This window comes from Camellia sinensis, chromosome 2 (genome assembly GCF_055761805.1).
Source record: "Camellia sinensis isolate YWXY chromosome 2, ASM5576180v1, whole genome shotgun sequence".
In the NCBI taxonomy this organism is placed as follows: Eukaryota; Viridiplantae; Streptophyta; class Magnoliopsida; order Ericales; family Theaceae; genus Camellia; species Camellia sinensis.
In genome coordinates, this window is record NC_138962.1 from 66,295,643 (window position 1) to 66,312,865 (window position 17,223).

General features: G+C 33.0%; 1 protein-coding gene across 4 annotated transcripts; it reads right to left on the reverse strand.

Moving 5' to 3' along the window:
- Window positions 1-421: 421 nt before the first annotated feature.
- Window positions 422-13,023, reverse strand: LOC114323779 (leucine-rich repeat receptor protein kinase HPCA1). Of its 4 annotated transcripts, none has more exons than XM_028271458.2 (19): window positions 12,832-13,023; window positions 9,996-10,113; window positions 9,836-9,907; window positions 9,572-9,646; window positions 9,389-9,460; window positions 8,510-8,671; window positions 8,341-8,415; window positions 6,928-6,999; window positions 6,751-6,822; window positions 6,584-6,652; window positions 6,337-6,411; window positions 5,002-5,073; window positions 4,704-4,838; window positions 3,828-4,306; window positions 3,594-3,749; window positions 3,366-3,502; window positions 2,588-2,807; window positions 1,989-2,224; window positions 422-1,109 (listed from the first exon to the last, which is right to left on the reverse strand). In XM_028271458.2, the coding sequence occupies exons 3-19, from the start codon at window positions 9,892-9,894 to the stop codon at window positions 639-641; spliced, it is 2,637 nt and encodes an 878-aa protein (XP_028127259.2). In that variant the 5' UTR covers window positions 9,895-9,907; window positions 9,996-10,113; window positions 12,832-13,023; the 3' UTR covers window positions 422-638. The 4 variants fall into 4 exon arrangements, with proteins under 4 accessions (XP_028127259.2, XP_082770815.1, XP_028127258.2 ...); XM_082914689.1 differs by having other exon boundaries at window positions 9,336-9,460; window positions 12,832-13,014; XM_028271457.2 differs by lacking the exon at window positions 12,832-13,023 and adding an exon at window positions 11,864-12,334.
- Between the last annotated feature and the right edge of the window lie 4,200 nt (window positions 13,024-17,223).

Consider the following 17,223-nt stretch of genomic DNA (forward strand, 5'->3'; position numbering starts at 1 on the left):
TGCACAAGTTTTTGAAAATATTAAGGCGAGAGAGAGAAGGAAACAATACAATAACTTCACCTTACCATGCTTGCAGACAATCTTCTGGTTCGCTCCATTACAATGATTTGATGCAAACGAAAATGTAAGAACACCTGAGTAAATTGAAAAAACAAAAATAAGTGGCCACTATTAATGCCCAAGAATTCAGAGGGAGTCAAATCATGTTAGAAACCAAATCCATGAGACAAAGCAAATCAATTTTCCTCACAGGAACTAAATAACAAACATACCAAAGAAACTTGCAAGGTAGGGGAGAATCTGAGCCTCTGCTGAATCTAGCAGCATTGGCATAGCGAGCTCTTGTTTTAAATTTTACACAAGATTTTCAATGATGCAGAATATCTGGGGCCATTTGCTTGGAACAGAAAGCACTACCTTATTTAAAAATAAAAATCACAAAGATCTTATTAATGCACAATTTGTACACAAGTACCCTGATTTTGTATCATTTTCTTACACACCTCTTGTACCGTAATCACGAGTTAAGAATGTTCCAAAAAGAGAGAGAAAGAGCTAAGAATTTGAATCAATTCATAGTTCGGATCTTTACCACACAGCACAAAAAATATCACAAGGCTGAATGTAAATTAATAACCTCACTGGGGCTCTAACTTCGAAGGAGGAAAGGCCCCGCTATAACTAAAGAGACTCTCGTCGCCGTAAGGATGGTTGTGTTCCCTACTTGCCCCTTCATAATTTGCTGAAGAGGTTGCTGAGTCAGCATTGGGGTTCACACCAGCAATTTGCATAATGGTCTCAATCTCTTTTACCACCTCACCCATTGTAGGCCTTTTAACTCCTTCGTCTTCAACACAACTCAATGCCAGATCCACAAACTTCTCTAAACCTTTCAGCGTCGTGCCCAAAATGGCTCGGTCAAGAATCTCGTGAAGATTATATAGAACTTTTTCCTTATCCATTTGCATCCTCACCTCTCTTACAATGTATTTGCCTTTCTCGATTGGCTGTCTTGCAGTTATCAGCTCTAGCAGTAGCACTCCAAAGCTGTAAACGTCGCTCTTCTCAGTCAACTGCTGGGACATGTAATATTCAGGATCCAAATAGCCCTAAAACCAATAACAAAATCTCAATTTTAGTCAAAAATCCCAAGCAATATCATCGATCTGATGCCTAATTCGTATAAAATGTTTATGGTTAGAATTTCCAATATTGCAGTTTAAAACTATATTTAAAAAATTAAAATAAACAATATGAGAAGTGCGTAAATTATTAAATTCTATAATATTTTTAAAAAACTATAGGTTGTTTAGTTATCTTCTGCTTAAAACACAATAGAGGGGTTTCATTAATAGGTTTTGGTTATGTGCTTACTAGATTGAGCTCTAACCATGACAACTTGATAACTGTTTCACAATAATTTTTCTGACGCCGTGTTTGGTTAGGGGATTTTGGGAGGGATTTGGAAAGAAAAAGGGAAAAGGTGTGTGAAACTAGGTGAAATATAAGTATGTTTTATTCACATTTTACCCACCTTTTCCTTTTCCATTTCCCTTTCCAAATGCCTCCTCAAGTCCCCCACCCAAACACAGCATGACAGTTGATAACTTCTAAAATAGATGAATGTTACACCGACTCAGATGAATGCGTGTAAAGTGTCAAATTTATCTTATTCTCATGTTCATGTCCAAAGACATTAGGACATGACTAGATTTCATATTTTTTTTAAAATACCTATATATTTTTAGGGTAAAAAGGTATTTACAAACTATATAGTTATAAAGTAAAAAGGCATACTTGACAGGTGCATGTTCAACCAAGCATGTTGAATACATCCGACACACTGACTCAAGTGTTGAGAATCCAACACAAGTGCTTCACGTTACAAACTTAGAAGAGTCAACGTAAGCTTTCGCAATCTTTGTCTAACTCCAAATTCATAAATTACTGTTCTCTCAAAAACAGAGTTTAGAGGAAAAAATACTGACCATTGTCCCCTTGACTTGAGTGCTAACATGACCCTTTCCTGCGTCACCCATAGGCTTGGAGAGGCCAAAATCAGCAACTTTAGCATTCAAGCGTTCATCCAGTAAGATGTTGTTTGATTTGATGTCTCTATGTATGATTGGAGGGTCAGCAAGCTCATGGAGATATTGCAAACCCCTTGCTGCTCCAATGGCCATTCGAAGCCTCCTTATCCAATCCAACCTGATTCCTGACTTCCCTGCACTTAATATGTATTTGGTTATTATTATTCCATTGGATGCACACTTTCCCCCAAGAACATGAACCATTCAAGTTTATTATATGTTTCTCTTCTCTTTGCCTAGAGAAGATATGTGAACCATTCAAGTTTCTACCGAGGTTTAAGAAAGACGAGTCTAGAGAAGCATTTTTATTTTGATTTTCAAATATAGTGAATCCTGTAGTCTACTCTATCTTAATTTTCTTTGTTGTTTCTTCAGATACAATCAACTCATCCAAGTATTCACTCGTAGAAATGATGAACATGAATACTTGAGCACCTAAGCACGAATAGAATCAGTACACATGTTGGTGGAAATGGTTAGGAATGAGTGTTAAGTACCTGAAAGACTCTCCATCAGTGTACCATTTGGAACATACTCATACACCAACATTTGTTCTCCTTGGTCGAAACAGAAACCCAGAAGGCTGACAACATTCTTATGATGTACCCTCGATAGAAGCTCAATCTCAGTTTTGAATTCTACACCACCCTGCATCGATCCTTGTTGAGCTCTTTTGATGGCAATCAGTTGCCCAGTGGGAAGAGTTCCTCTATATACCTATATATAAATAAAATGAAAAGTTGAGAATGTGACAGTTATACAGCACTGTGGAAATACTTCTCAAAATATTTTACGAGGGATGAGAAATGTGTTACAGCCTTGCAGGGAAATTTTTTAAATGAAGGAATGATAATAAAACTAGGGACTTGCTAAAATACAAAAAAAAAAAAAAAAAAAAAAAAAAAAATGAAGAACTAGACACTTTTCACCAATTTGAAAATGCTTTTCCAATGAATTTAAAACTTCTTTCAACTTTTTCACCATTTCCAAAGCATTTTTTACACAAATCCCAACACTAAACAATGCCCTAGGGACACTTGTTAACATTTGCCATAAAACTAATGCAACATCTATTGGAAACACACAAAAAAAAAAAAAAAAAAAAAAAAAAGACATTAATTTATCAATGCCAAACTATCATCTACTTGATTTAACATGGTCAAAAACTCGGTTTGTAACTATAGCAACTGGTAATTTATGACATATCTATGTCATTCCAAAGACAAGAAAAAATTAACAATATTTTTCTCCACCAAATAAGAATATAAAGTTGACCTTCCCATATCCACCAGAACCAATATTGTTGGCTTCTGAAAAATTGTTTGTGTATTTCTTAAGCTCTTCAAATGAGAAAAACCTAGCTCCTTTTAACTGAGGAACACCACCACTGCTGTTACTTGGGCCCCAAGAAGCTGCATCGATGTGACATTAAAGCAGTAAATTAAACCCAAGAATAAGATATAATTGAAGGAAATAAATTGTTAAGATTAACTCCTAATTTACCAAAAGGATTGTTCACTTTATCAGCTCTTTCCGCTTTTCTCTTCTGACGAAAAGCATAAATTCCAACAAGGAGAGACAATATCACAAGGACAGAACCACCAACTGCCGCTCCGATAATTATGCCAGTATTTGTTGACTTCTTAGTTCCTGCAGAATCTTTTGAGAGAGAGAGAGAGGAATGAGATACAACAGAATCCCTAACATATTTCTCACATTTATGTAAATACTTCATACCTGCAAAAGAACTATACGGGTCACCAATGAAGAAAAAGGGTCCAAACATTTTGGGAGGCTTGAAAGTTTGATTGCTCAAGACAAACGCAATCCCATAGACTCCTGTTCGATTGAAATGATCTTGGCCAGATGGAAAAACTTCCAGGCTTAGCACAAAGTAATCATCTGAATTTTTAGATGGATTACTCAGAGAAACTGAATCCACAGGCAGTTGATGGGACTGAAAAGAATTCATCAGAGAATTCTGGAGAATGATGTAAATACTTCCGTTTCTGAGGCTTGAGAATGAAGGAGCCCTGAAGAATAGGGTGCCCGTGTATGGATATTCACATCTACAGTTGGGGCTGGAAATTTCGTCTGACCTACAGGTTGTTGTTTGGATACAATTTTTTGGTGTTGAATATGAGGAATTAGATTGTTGAATGACACAATATGTTTCCGTCCCCCCCGTTCCCCCGCAAACTGGATTCCCTACAAGTCTGCAGAAAAATAAATATAAATGTATTCCAATGAGTTTATAAAAATGATAAAGCAAACATCAGTAAATAAATTACATGTCCAGGATTATAACTTTCAAAAAAGAATCTAAGAGGTGTTTGGAATGCAGCTAAAAAAGCTGCTTTTTTGCTAAATAAACCAAAAAGTCAAAAAGCCTGTTTGTCATCAACTAAAAAAAGCCAAAAAGCAACTCAAGTTTTCCACACACACAAAAAAACTTTTTTAGCAACTTCACAACCACATTACATTTTTTTAGCTTCTAAAAAAGCCAAAAAGCTAACAAAAAGCCAATACCAGACAACCTCTACACGTTAACTCTTTAACATCATCTTACATAGAAAACGGCTGAAAAATCATATAATATAGCTTACTGCTCACATTAAATCAATACTGAATCCCGCTCTCTGTGTAAAGCCAACTATGGAATTGTTCTGCAGATCTATAAGTTGCAGTTCGTTGCTATAGCTGGAGCCAACATCCAAAGTGCCATTAAGCTGATTGTTGCTCAATACACTGCCACCACATACCAAAGCAAATTGTTTTTTATTATAATATTCATGATACAAGTTATGTAAGCAGAGTCAATTATGTAAGAGCCTAAGGAGGTTACATCTTACCTTGGATTCTAGAGCATTACATAAAATGCAGAACTATATGATATTAAACTCATACTTACACAGTCTGTAACTGAGGAAGGCTGAAGAGAGCAACTGGAATTAGACCTTGAAGTCTTGTGTTTTCCATCACTCTACAAGTAAGAAGTTAGAGTAAATGTGTATAGTCAATCTCAATACTTCGAAACTTTTACTTATAGTTCAACAGCAATAAATAGTTTGGTTTGGTCCAAAAAACGAATTCTTATGATGCCACTGCATCAAAACTGGAACTTTCTTATGGAAAAAAGAGAATTCTCGCCTAGCCCATAAAGCTTCCATGGTAACTTGAGTTAATTGTTCATTCTATCCTCACAGACCTAGCAAGCTCAACTTTTGCATTCGGATAAACAAACATTTTCGACTTTCTTGCCCTCAATTGCACTGTTGTTGGTCAGCTCTCATTTTTGTGCTTAAGAAGTTCCCTTAGAAGATTGTAGGTGTTGAAAATGATGTTAATGGGTTTCTGTACTAGAAATTGAAATTCTTTTTTGCTTTGGGGAAATCAGAAATCACCAAAGACAAAGAAGGAAACTTAGGGTTGAAACATGCAAAATTAGTCAAATATGTCTAAACTATATACTAATGCCAAGACAAAATCCAATGATGCATTTTCAACTTACCAAATTTATCTGCTTGTGGATCTAAATTCAAAACCACAACAACAAGAATAAAGGATTGAAAAAGCATAACATGGGTTATGTTTACCATAGTTGGGAGTGCATTGATGAAATAACAAAGGATGGGTATACAATATCAAAAGTTGAAATAAGAGGTGGGAAATTAAGAAGATGTTATGCAACTTGGAGTAAGAAGTGGAAAGGCTCCTCATGTTCTGCGTTCAGCACAGGTGAAAGGACAAGTTCTGTAACATCGCAAGGCTAGCCATGTATTATGATATCTAATGAAAAGCTATTAGAAGAACATTTCTGTACTTTGATGAGCTGAAATAGATATGCTTCGATGAATGACTGGCAGGTTTTAAAAGATAGGTTTTGAAACAAATTAAAACCCCAAATTGAGAACAATATGTGCGATGGCTCAGTTATCCGCAACAAAGATCAAGAAAATACCATAAAGGGATCAAATATTTCAGAATGAAAAAAAAACAAGCAAAGTCAAGGAGAAGGCCAAAAAAAAGAGATACTGGTTGTTAGAAGAGGTATGAACATTATGATACCAAACAAAAAACAAAAAAGCAAGGCCCCAGATTGAACTAAATGGTGGAAATGGGCTCTTGTAGCACACCTTAAACAATTTGGAGAATTCTTGTTGACTTAATTACTGTGTTTGTGTGTGAGTGCAAGTATCCCCATGAATTGAGAGAGAGAGAGAGAGAGAGAGAGAGAAACACACACAATGTTGTCAAAGACTGTAAGGCTGAAAGCCATGGAGGAAAATTTGATACATCGAAAGTATTATTGCTCAAATCCCTGCAAGCAACATTTTGATCAAAGAATGAAATTGGAAAGTATCACATATTGTATAAAATTATAAAAACCAAGTTGATAGCAAGAAAAATGCAATTGCTTTGGAAGGAAAAACAAAGAATTAACACACCATGATAAGTAATTCGCCTGAGTTAGCAAGATGGTTGTTACTTACATGTAGTTGAGAAAATTCATGCCTGTAAGATTGGGCAAGGGGCCAGTCAGTTGATTGTTAGACAAGTACCTGGAAGTGAAAAATTAAAAGCCTCTCATCATAAAGCTGATTTCATGGAAACAAGCTTAAATTGACTAAGTGTTTTTTTTCTTCTTTGGTCTGCTTACAGGTCACTGATATGCATAAGATTGGTGATATTTGGTGGGACAGGTCCACTTAATGAGTTCCTATCAAGGCGTCTGTAGCCAACACAAAATACTCAATTCAAAAACTTCAATGAAAATTCACAGCTAACAAGTAGTCGTAACGATTTTTTAAGTTGAAAATGTGATAGAGATACTCACAGCACCTCCAAGGTCTGGACTAGTCCAAGTGTCGAAGGGATGCTTCCACTTAGCTGGTTGCTATCAAAAAGCCTGCTCATATAAATTCACATGAAGATGTCGAAACTAATATCCAGCCTAAGAGTATCTGTATGGGACTGGGACATCTAGAAAGTAGGACCAACATTGTGTTACCAGAAAATGTTAATGCCCTAGCAAATTACATATTGATACGCACGTTCCAAAACATGGTACACCTACGTTCCAAAACGGTAAATTTTGTGATCCGAACTGAACTCAAAAGTTCTTTCCAATATATTTCCTTAAATGTTACCTTAGGAGAAAAAAAAATCAAATATAATAAACTAAAATCTAAAGTGAGTTGAGTTTTGACAAGACAAAAATATCAAAATGGTTCATAATAATCATAGAAATGTTTTGCTACATAAAGAAAATTACTCTAGAAGTACCTTAAATTCTCAAGTATAATATATACAAGTCTACCCCTATCGTAACACAATTTATAGCATGTGGCATATCATGTTCCCATTCCCGTTCCATGTACCAGAACGATCCACGTTCCAGGTAACATAAGGCCAACATTTCTTATTATATATATATATATAAAGATCCTGCAAGATGAGAACATATATGCACCTCTCTCTATATATATATATTTTGGAACCGGAAAAAAAAAAAAAAAAATCAGACTAACATTTCAAGCTCAGCATGCTGAACGCACATCAAGCAGCAATTGTCGGAGGTCTACGACACATCAAGAGATACATTTCAACAAAACAAGGTCTCAACAGTTCCAAGGAAGAATTGATAGGGAAAAGTCATATACACACAAACACATCCATATATATAGAGGCCCCGTTTGATATCACTTATAAGTTTGCTTTTATGATTATAGTTTTTTAGATTATAAACTTAAAAAAAAATTAAAATAAGTTGTAAATCTGTTGGGTGCAGTTTTTAATACTTTGTGAAAAAAGTTGAATTTGTTTGGTTAAATAAGACGTCACATAGCTTTTTTGTTGTGCAAATATCCAGAATGCCCTCAAAAGTTGTAATGAAGACAAAATAGATGGGCTCTTTAGTTCATACGTAATTACAGTTTCAAATAAGCTAAAGCTCACTTTTTTTGGCCAAATAAGCTGAAAAAGTCAAATAAGTTATAATTTACTATTGCAAACAAACACCTTTAGTCACTATTTTTTAAGCAAATAAGTTAACTAAGTTGACTTGTAAGTGCTACCAAACGAGCCTATATTATTCTTTTGACATAAGTTGTTCCTCTTTTCCCCTATGAAAGGTTGCTGCTTTCTCTTGTCTGTGTACATGCATGACCATGTCCAACATTTAATCTAGTCTTATCATATAAATACATACTACTGACTATTAAAATAAATAGGTAGTTTTGGTACTTACACATGTATCAGAGTCATCTTTGAATTGAAGAGTTGAGATGGAATTTTACCAAAGAGCTGATTCTTTCCAAAATGACTGTACATAATAGGAAGAACCTAAGGTCCTTAGTGCATGAAAATAAACATCAAATAGAGAGGACTGGTTACACACACAGAGAGATTAGACATACAAGTGTTTCGTATTAACCAGCATATCCAGACCAGGTGTGGTTCCACTAGAGACAGGGATAGTTCCAGAAAGCTTATTGTCAGCCAGATCCAGCCAATAAAGATTTGATAGATTACCAATTGAAGGCGGTATTGGTCCAATGAAGCTGTTAGAATTAAGAGACCTGCAGAAAAAAGAATTGAAAGCATTGAAAAGGGCACCCAAGATATGGAACTAGCAACTGCATAATACATAGTAAGTAAAGCATATGTGCAATTCAGCTGAAATTTTCTGTAATGGAAATGTGTAAAAGCTTTGATGATTCAAAGAATGAAGCATCTGGTTGAAATATAAAGGGTCAAACAGGATCTCGAAATCAAATTTTATCTTTTTAGAAGCATGAGGCAGACATGTTTCTGGAAATAGATTCACCACAGGAGGTCAAGAGTGTGGGAGGAGATCAATTGTTCTTGAAAGGGAAAACAAATAGGAATTTAAAGGAAGCCTAAATAATACATAGGCATTGAAAGGAATTTAACATTTTGTAGTCACTGAAAAACTTATGATCAAATTACTCAGAGAACAGCAATTATTATGTCAAAAGTATGTGGAAGGTTGTAGTTGATGTCCTCTCTATTTTTCTGGTCATGACAATAACTTCAGAGGATGAGGCAATTTTGATAACTTGAACTTGTAAAGAGTTAGTTTAAGGTTGCGTCATTCCATCATTCCTTCACATCAGAGTCATGTCACAAGGGAATATGAGGAGCACACAGCTCTGAGGGAATATGACTCCATTATGAAAGCCGCTAATACATTGAAACCATGCTGTAACAGTGCTTACTCACACTTTCATAGAAGTCTTTCACGTTCTAATCAGAACAAAAATAAAAATCCTTACAGTATGCGCAGCTGCTGCAGAGATCCTATTGTGTCTGGAATGAGACCACTGAAACCGCAACCAACCAGGATTCTGAAATGCAAGTAGAAGCAATTGGTTTGTAAAGGTCATATGTAACTTACAAATGCCTATGTTACTTATAAGCCAATACCCTACAACAACAATTTCTCCAAATTTTCTTACAGGTTTGTTAACTTTTTCAAATTTCCAATTGCTGTAGGAAGAGGTCCTGTCAAACCCTTGTTGTATGAGAGATCCCTATATGCAAAAGCTGATAATCAGACATTACTTTTAACAACTCTTTTGAAGTAGTAACAGACAAAAGCCAGAGAAGCACAGTTGCCAACTTGCTAGAGTGAACAATGGTAACTGAATGATGCTTCATAAAGTTAGTTGGACCTTGATCTACTTATGAGAGAAGAGGGATGGAAAAAGTAAAAGACTTACAGAATCTGCAATTCTGACAACTGCTGAATGTCTCCGGTCAACTGACCAGTCACACCCATGCTCGCTAATTGACTGGAATTAAAACTGACAGTTAATCTCTAGAAAACCAAAATGAGCAACTTTCCATAAGCAATAAAAGGATAACACAATGGGGACTTACATAGATGTGACATAGGAATTGGTGCATTGAATTCCATCCCAGCTGCCACATGGATCTAACCCATCCCAACTGGGTGGTGTGTTCGTCCAGGTATTTTTGAGAGCCTTTAGAGCAACAGCTGCGCAATAATAAGAATAATAAGTTTCTACTATTTGACACCACAACTCAAATCTCAAACATAAACTCTCCATTCCATTCTTAATTTGGGTTTGGGGGGCTTGACAACGAAGGATCAAAACTAAGAAGCATGACACCTCTAACAAGGTGTCATGTTTGCATTGGCCATGCGTCGGATATTGATACTCAACGGACACATCCCTGCACGTGTCTTATTGTTTTTTTTATTTATTTTTAATTTTAGAACTGGACACACCTTGGAGAACACTCGTGTCCATCACTTAGACGGGTATGAAATACATTGTGAGTTTAAGAAAATAACTCAAGATCCAAATTAATCCCCCTCCTCAAGATTTTTAATTTTACGAATTTTAAAACCCCAAAATTCTAATTTGTTTATGAATAGAATTTTCTAAAATAAGTACTAGAACTTTTTGTTCACACTGTTTTGAAATATGTAGAAGGTGAAAAATAGTTTCTTACTATTTTGACATAATAAAATCTAAATGTAATGTAATGTAAAATTGAAGAAATAGTTATTATTTCATGTATACCAAACCAAAATAAGCATGGTGTCCCAATCAAGCAAGGTTGGGTACATGAATATTTTGTTCCCCATCTGCTCTATCAAGGGCTATATGCTCAATAAAATTAAAAAAATTCAAATCTTTTTTTTAACTACCACATCCCATGTCAGTTTAAGTCTTCACCTCCCCCTAACATTTCCAACTATTATTTCATGTACACATAAAAATTTATATTTATTTATTGCCGTGTCCCTACAATTTAGTGATCTGTATTTTGAAAATTGTCATGTCAGAGTGTTGTACCATATTTTGTGTCCTTGTATGTGATTCTTAGGAGGAACTAGCTTTAGCCCAAATTGCTTCCGAGTATTTAAGAAAACCAATGGATGGGACATGACAGCAGCCAGTAAGACAATAACAAAAGGAATAACCTCCCTAGAGGTCACCCTCTTCTTAGATTTCATTTGATTAACAAACCTAGTATTTTTTGGTTCAAAGTACTGCTTTAGATTTAGTACTCAGTAACTCATACTTCCATTTCTGAATAATCAAGGCCATTTGCTATTCCAGATAGAGAACTCAAGAAATCAAACCTACAAAACTGTATGCGCTTTTGAATAACCCCAAAACTGTATGAAGGCTTAGAAATTGCTCCTAAACCAGATAAACATGGTAGCATATCTAAGATTTCCAGCTTTTGAATGAAATTAAAGCATAGTAGGTGTGCATCAGTATATAGGTTTGTTCTGCAACCTTAGTTATAGAAATTATTCCCAGGAAAGTTATGTTTTCCGGAAAATGAAAATACAATAAAAACAAACTGAAATACTTAGGAATAGCTACTAATTCAAACTCCTAATCACAAATCTTTCATCATTTTGGAAACAAGAAAATACAATATCCACAGGTGGAGATCAATCTCACAATCGGAAAACAACATAAGATTCTTATGTTCATTTCCATTTCTTGTCCCTTTATGTGCAACCAAACAGAGCAAACAAAAGGTGTGAAGATAAAGCAACCAAAAGTGGTCTAGAGTATGCCATCTTAATATTAATGAACAAGTTATTTATATATTTATGGATGATGCATTAACTAATACGGAGGGGATGCATTCTTGTTTGTATTTATCAAGACATGGAAAATCTAAAAACAGCTATCAGAGCTCTCTTACACACAATTCATCAAACACTTAAAAAATATCAAGAACGGAATTGAACTTACAGTCCTGAGGATTTGTCTGATCCGCTGTTGCAATGAAAATTTGGATGGAAATAACCAGCAGGTAGACAAGAATTCTTGAACCCATTATTCAAGAGAGAATTGTATATATTCTTGAACTAACTGAATTACAATGAACCAGCCAATTCTTTCATACAGTTCTTCTTGTTCACAACTAGAATTTTTCAGAAGCAAGTTTTTTTATGATATACCCATACACTCATTGACTTCATCCATAGACATAGGTGCAACACAATGATATGACTGGTTGCCAGCTCATCCTCAATATTGTCAATAGCCCGAAACACAATCAAAGGCTATACATATGGAAAATGCTATGGGCCCAAATTTTCTATCAAATGAATAATCAAATGTCTCATACATTTTATCATTCATTTGGTAGAAAATTTAACATGCTAGCATTATCTTATACATATATACAGACATGATTTATATATTCTGATTAATTATAAACACCACCACTAGCACACAATCATCTAATTTCTATCATATAAAAAGATACATAAATAATAAAAATATATATAAATAAATAAAAACCCAGATGGACGGGTTTTCACAAGCTAATTATTGCAGGCACAAAAGTCAAGTCAACAATATGAACAAATTTTTTTAATAAAATATAAAGATTTATTAGTAATACGAAAACCCACTAGTCTTTTTAGGGTTTTGATATTTGGGTAAGAAAGATCCAAGGGATTGTCTGCGAATCACCATGGACAAGTTAATTTTTTTCACAGATTAGTCACTGTATCCCTTTTTCTGATAAGTTATTTACAAGGAATTTTTTATTCTTTTTGGGTCATTTATATGAAAATGAATCATTCAAAACAAGTTAACAATTGAACGTTAGAATAATCACAAAATGCTAAAGACTTGTTTGATTGGAGGGTTGTGTATATGTAATGTGAGTGCGAGTAGGTAGGTGAAGTGAACATGAGGTAGTTCCATACCTTGACTGAGAAGAGCTTAAGAACATTTCAGATGGTTTCTCCATTTGTCCTCTATTGCTCGGTCTCTGTCTCCAACAAGTTTTGTCTTCACTGTTTCATAGCTTTTCCCCATAGCCAATGCAAGCGCCAACGAGACGACGATACGCCCCAGAGATTTGAGGGGGAATTACACTGACACAATGGCTCTGTTTGGCAAGTTACATTTTTTTTTTTTAAGTTAATAAAAATAAAAATAAATTAAAATAGCTAATAAAAAAATATATATTTTTTATTTTTTTATTTTTTTTACACTCGTTGAATCAACTAAAAAAAAATTAATTATCTTTTTAAGTACAACTATAAGATAATCAAAAAATTAATTAAAATAACTAACTTCTCAAACAAGGCCAATATCAATAGCAAAATATTTTAAAAAATAAATAAATAAATAACATTATAAATATTAATAATGAAAATTATAAAAAAAATATATTTTAAAATTATAATAATTATAATTATAATTTTATTTATCTATTTGTAAATAATTCTTTTTTCATTTATTATAAATATTATAAAGTACAGATTCCCCCTTCATGCTAGGGAAATTATTTCGTTTTCATAATTGAACAAAAAAATTAAAATTAAAATTAGTTTCACAAAGACAATAAAAAATAAAAAATAAATGCCTAGCCATTTTAATCATTTTACTTTTTTAAATGATAAAAATAATATTTAATCATTTGAAAATATTTTTTTAATATTTATTTTTGTCGAACTAGTTTCCAATTTTTCAACAAAAAAAAATGTGAAATTTTTTTCAGAGATTAAAACTAAACATGGCCAACCTCTAAGGTCATATATTATTTAGACGGACTGGATTATTTAAAAAAAAACTATTTCAATAATTATTTGACTTTTTATAAAAAGCTATGTAGAAAAATAAAGAGAATAATATGACAACTTGTAATGATTTTTTAGGTTTTTGGCTAAAATGTTTAATATCCAAACGAGGCATTGTCTTGGAATATACAATCCTGGACTATTTGACTAAAAATAATGTGTATCCTATGTTTATTTTTTCATAGAATTAATTGTTGTAAATGACTATTATAGTGAATCTTACATTTGATTTAAAAATTTATGAAGTATATTGTTTAAATTATTTACCACGGCAATACTAAATTTGAAGTGTATTTTATTTTATTTTACAAAGATCACTTTTAATTTTATTTAAATAAAAAATAAAAATAAGACTATTATATATCATGAGATTAATTTACATCTGTTTAAAAAATATTTAAAAAATGAAAATAATAAATTTTATTTATACTTCAGGATTAATCTCGTCATTTAACTAGCTAATCTAGAAGTTAGCTCAGTCCGCCCATTTATGTTCCACACCTCCGATGGAATTGACTTATCCCATATATGGGGGATTATTAGTCCGATCGGACTATTAATCTAGCCTTTACTTTTCTAACGAAACATGAACTATCCACTTTGTTGGACATGGAGTTTGGCCTTCACTTTTCTATGCCCTAAGCCCACCAAACAAACACTCCCTTAATGTTTTCAATCAGACCTCGCTATTAATCAATCTGTTAAGTCATACTAATAGAGTGTATAATATAAGTAATATATTTTTTTTTAAATATGTATAATAATTTTTATAAAGTTAAACATTTTATTTTCTTCTTTTTTATCAATTTCACTTTTCTTATTCCATATTTTTTACTCAACTAGTAACACCATTTGGGAAAATCATCGCACCAATCACCACCACCGTTATTATTGTTTTATAAGTATTTGGTGTGTCGTTAATGAGGGTTAGAGAATATTGTGTGCAATCATTTGTGTTGTGTTTTGTTAAGAGAATTTAGGAAGAGATTTGGAAAGGGAAAAGAAAAATGTAAGTAAAGTGTGAATAAAATATACTTATATTTCACCTAATTTTACATAATTTTTTTTTCTTTTTCGTTTCCAATTCCTCCCTAAATCCCCCAACCAAACATAGGCTTGGTGTGTCGTCGGGGAGGATTGAAGAAAATTGTGATGGTGTAGAGATCGTAATTTGGTGGTGTGTGGATGAAAAATGAGAATAGTATGACGATTTAATTTTGATATTAGAAGATATTTAGACAAATTTTTTTTTCCTGTTATGTTAGTTGTAAGAAAAAAATCTGACATTGAGGTAATTTTAATTTTCAAAATGTGAGAAAAAAATCTCTATTTTTTATAAGCGAGTCTGTGTTGTTTGGGCTCATAAGGCTCATCATGGATTCTATTTCGATAATTCGAACCGTTTAATATGTAGAGCTTGTCAAAGATTTTATTCCTACAAAAAATAACGTTAATTGGATATCAATAGCTACTTGATTGGATCAGATTTCTGTTAACAATTTATTTTGAAAATTATATTGACGGTTAACAGAAATATAATTTGATCAAGTGGCTATCGATATCCGATCAATATGATTTTTTGCAGGGATAAAGTACTCGACAAGTTCTTATGATTATCGAAACAGGACCTGTGATGAGCCCAACGAGTCCAACAGCACGCTCCAATCTAATCTTAGACTGGAGAAAAGCCTGATCCTTTTTATAAATTTCAAAGAGGGTATGTGTAATTTACCCTGTAGTTGGAAAATCCTTTAGACATAGAAGAATATCAAGAGTTTTGCCAATGATGTAACCGTGTGATAGGGATTAAATTTGTATAGTGTGGATTCATGTAGCATATGGGCCATAGATTGATAGTTTTAGATAATTTTTTTTGGATGTGTAGTATTATTGTGTGTCCATTTGGTAATTTGACTTCTTAGTGTTTTTTTGTGGGCAAAGCAGTAATGTATTAATGTGTATGATGTGATTTTTGATAATAGAATTGAATTTGTTGACTTTTGGGATGAATGTTGTGATTGATTAAAAAGTTTAGGGTCTTTCTTAGATCTGCCTTGCATATGACATGTAAGGTATTTATACCATTTTTATTTTGCCTTTACACATTTTTATGTATTGAGTTATATCAAAATATTTGAAAATTTACATATTAGTGACCTGCTAAGCAGGTCAGTTTTCAGGTAAATTAATAAAATGATATATTATATGTTTAAAGGTGTAAATTGTCACAAAAAGGTGTAAGTAATTCACAAGAAGCGTAAATTTTCACAAAAGGCATAAACTTCCACAAAAGGCGTAAGTAATTTTAAAAAAAAGCGTAAGTGATATTTTGAAAATTTACACATTTGTAAACTTACACTTTTTGTGAAATTACTTACACATTTTCTGAGAACTTACGCCTTTTGTGAAATTACTTACACCTTTTATGAACACTTACTCTTTTTGTGATTACTTACTAAGCCTCTGTTTGGGAAGTGGGTTGGCTTTTTGGCTTTTTGGCTTTTTTGGCTATTTTAGCTTGGGCTTAAAAGCTTGGTTTGGGAAGGGCTTTTTGACTTTTTGACTTTTTTGAGTTTTTTTGTGAGAGAAGAATGTAATGATTATGGGTTGGATGTGATGTTTTGTTTGTTATGGCTAAAATAGCCTATTTTGTTTTTTGTGGCTAAAATAGCCAAAAAAGCCCAAACCATGGCTTCCCAAACGAAGCCTAAATGTGTAACTTTTGACAACTTACACATAATATTTACATCTTTCGTGAAAAAACTTACACCATTTTTGAAAAGTTACACCTTTTGTGAAATAAATTTTTTCATAAAATTTACACCTTTTGCTAAAACTTACACATTTTCTGAAAATTTACACATTTTTGTGGAAATACTTACACATTTTCTGAAAAGTTACTCATTTTGTGAAATATTTTTTGTCAAAAAATTTACACATTTTATTGGAACTTACACCTTTTGTGAAAACGAAACTTACAACTTTTGTGAAGTTACTTACATCTTTTGTGAAAAAACTTACACTATTTTTGAAAAGTTACACCTTTTGTGAAATAATTTTTTTCATAAAATTTACACTTTTTGTTAAAACTTACACATTTTTGTAGAAATACTTACACATTTTCTGAAAAGTTACTCCTTTTGCGAAATAATTTTTTCATAAAATTTACACATTTTATTAGAAGTTACACATTTTGTGAAAACGAAACTTACACCTTTTGTGAAGCTACTTACATCTTTTGTGAAATAACTTACACTATTTCTAAAAAGTTACACCTTTTATTTCATAAAATTTACACAATTTGCTAAAACTTACACATTTTTCTGAAAATTTACACCCCTTCATGGAAATACTTACACATTTTTTGAGAAGTTACTCCTTTTGTGAAATAAATTTTTTCATAAAATTTACACTTTTTATTAGAACTTACACCTTTTGTCACGACCCGCTCCCCGTACCCAATGGTTAAACATCATAATGGCCAGTAACTGAAGTTATCTACGGCAAATTCTT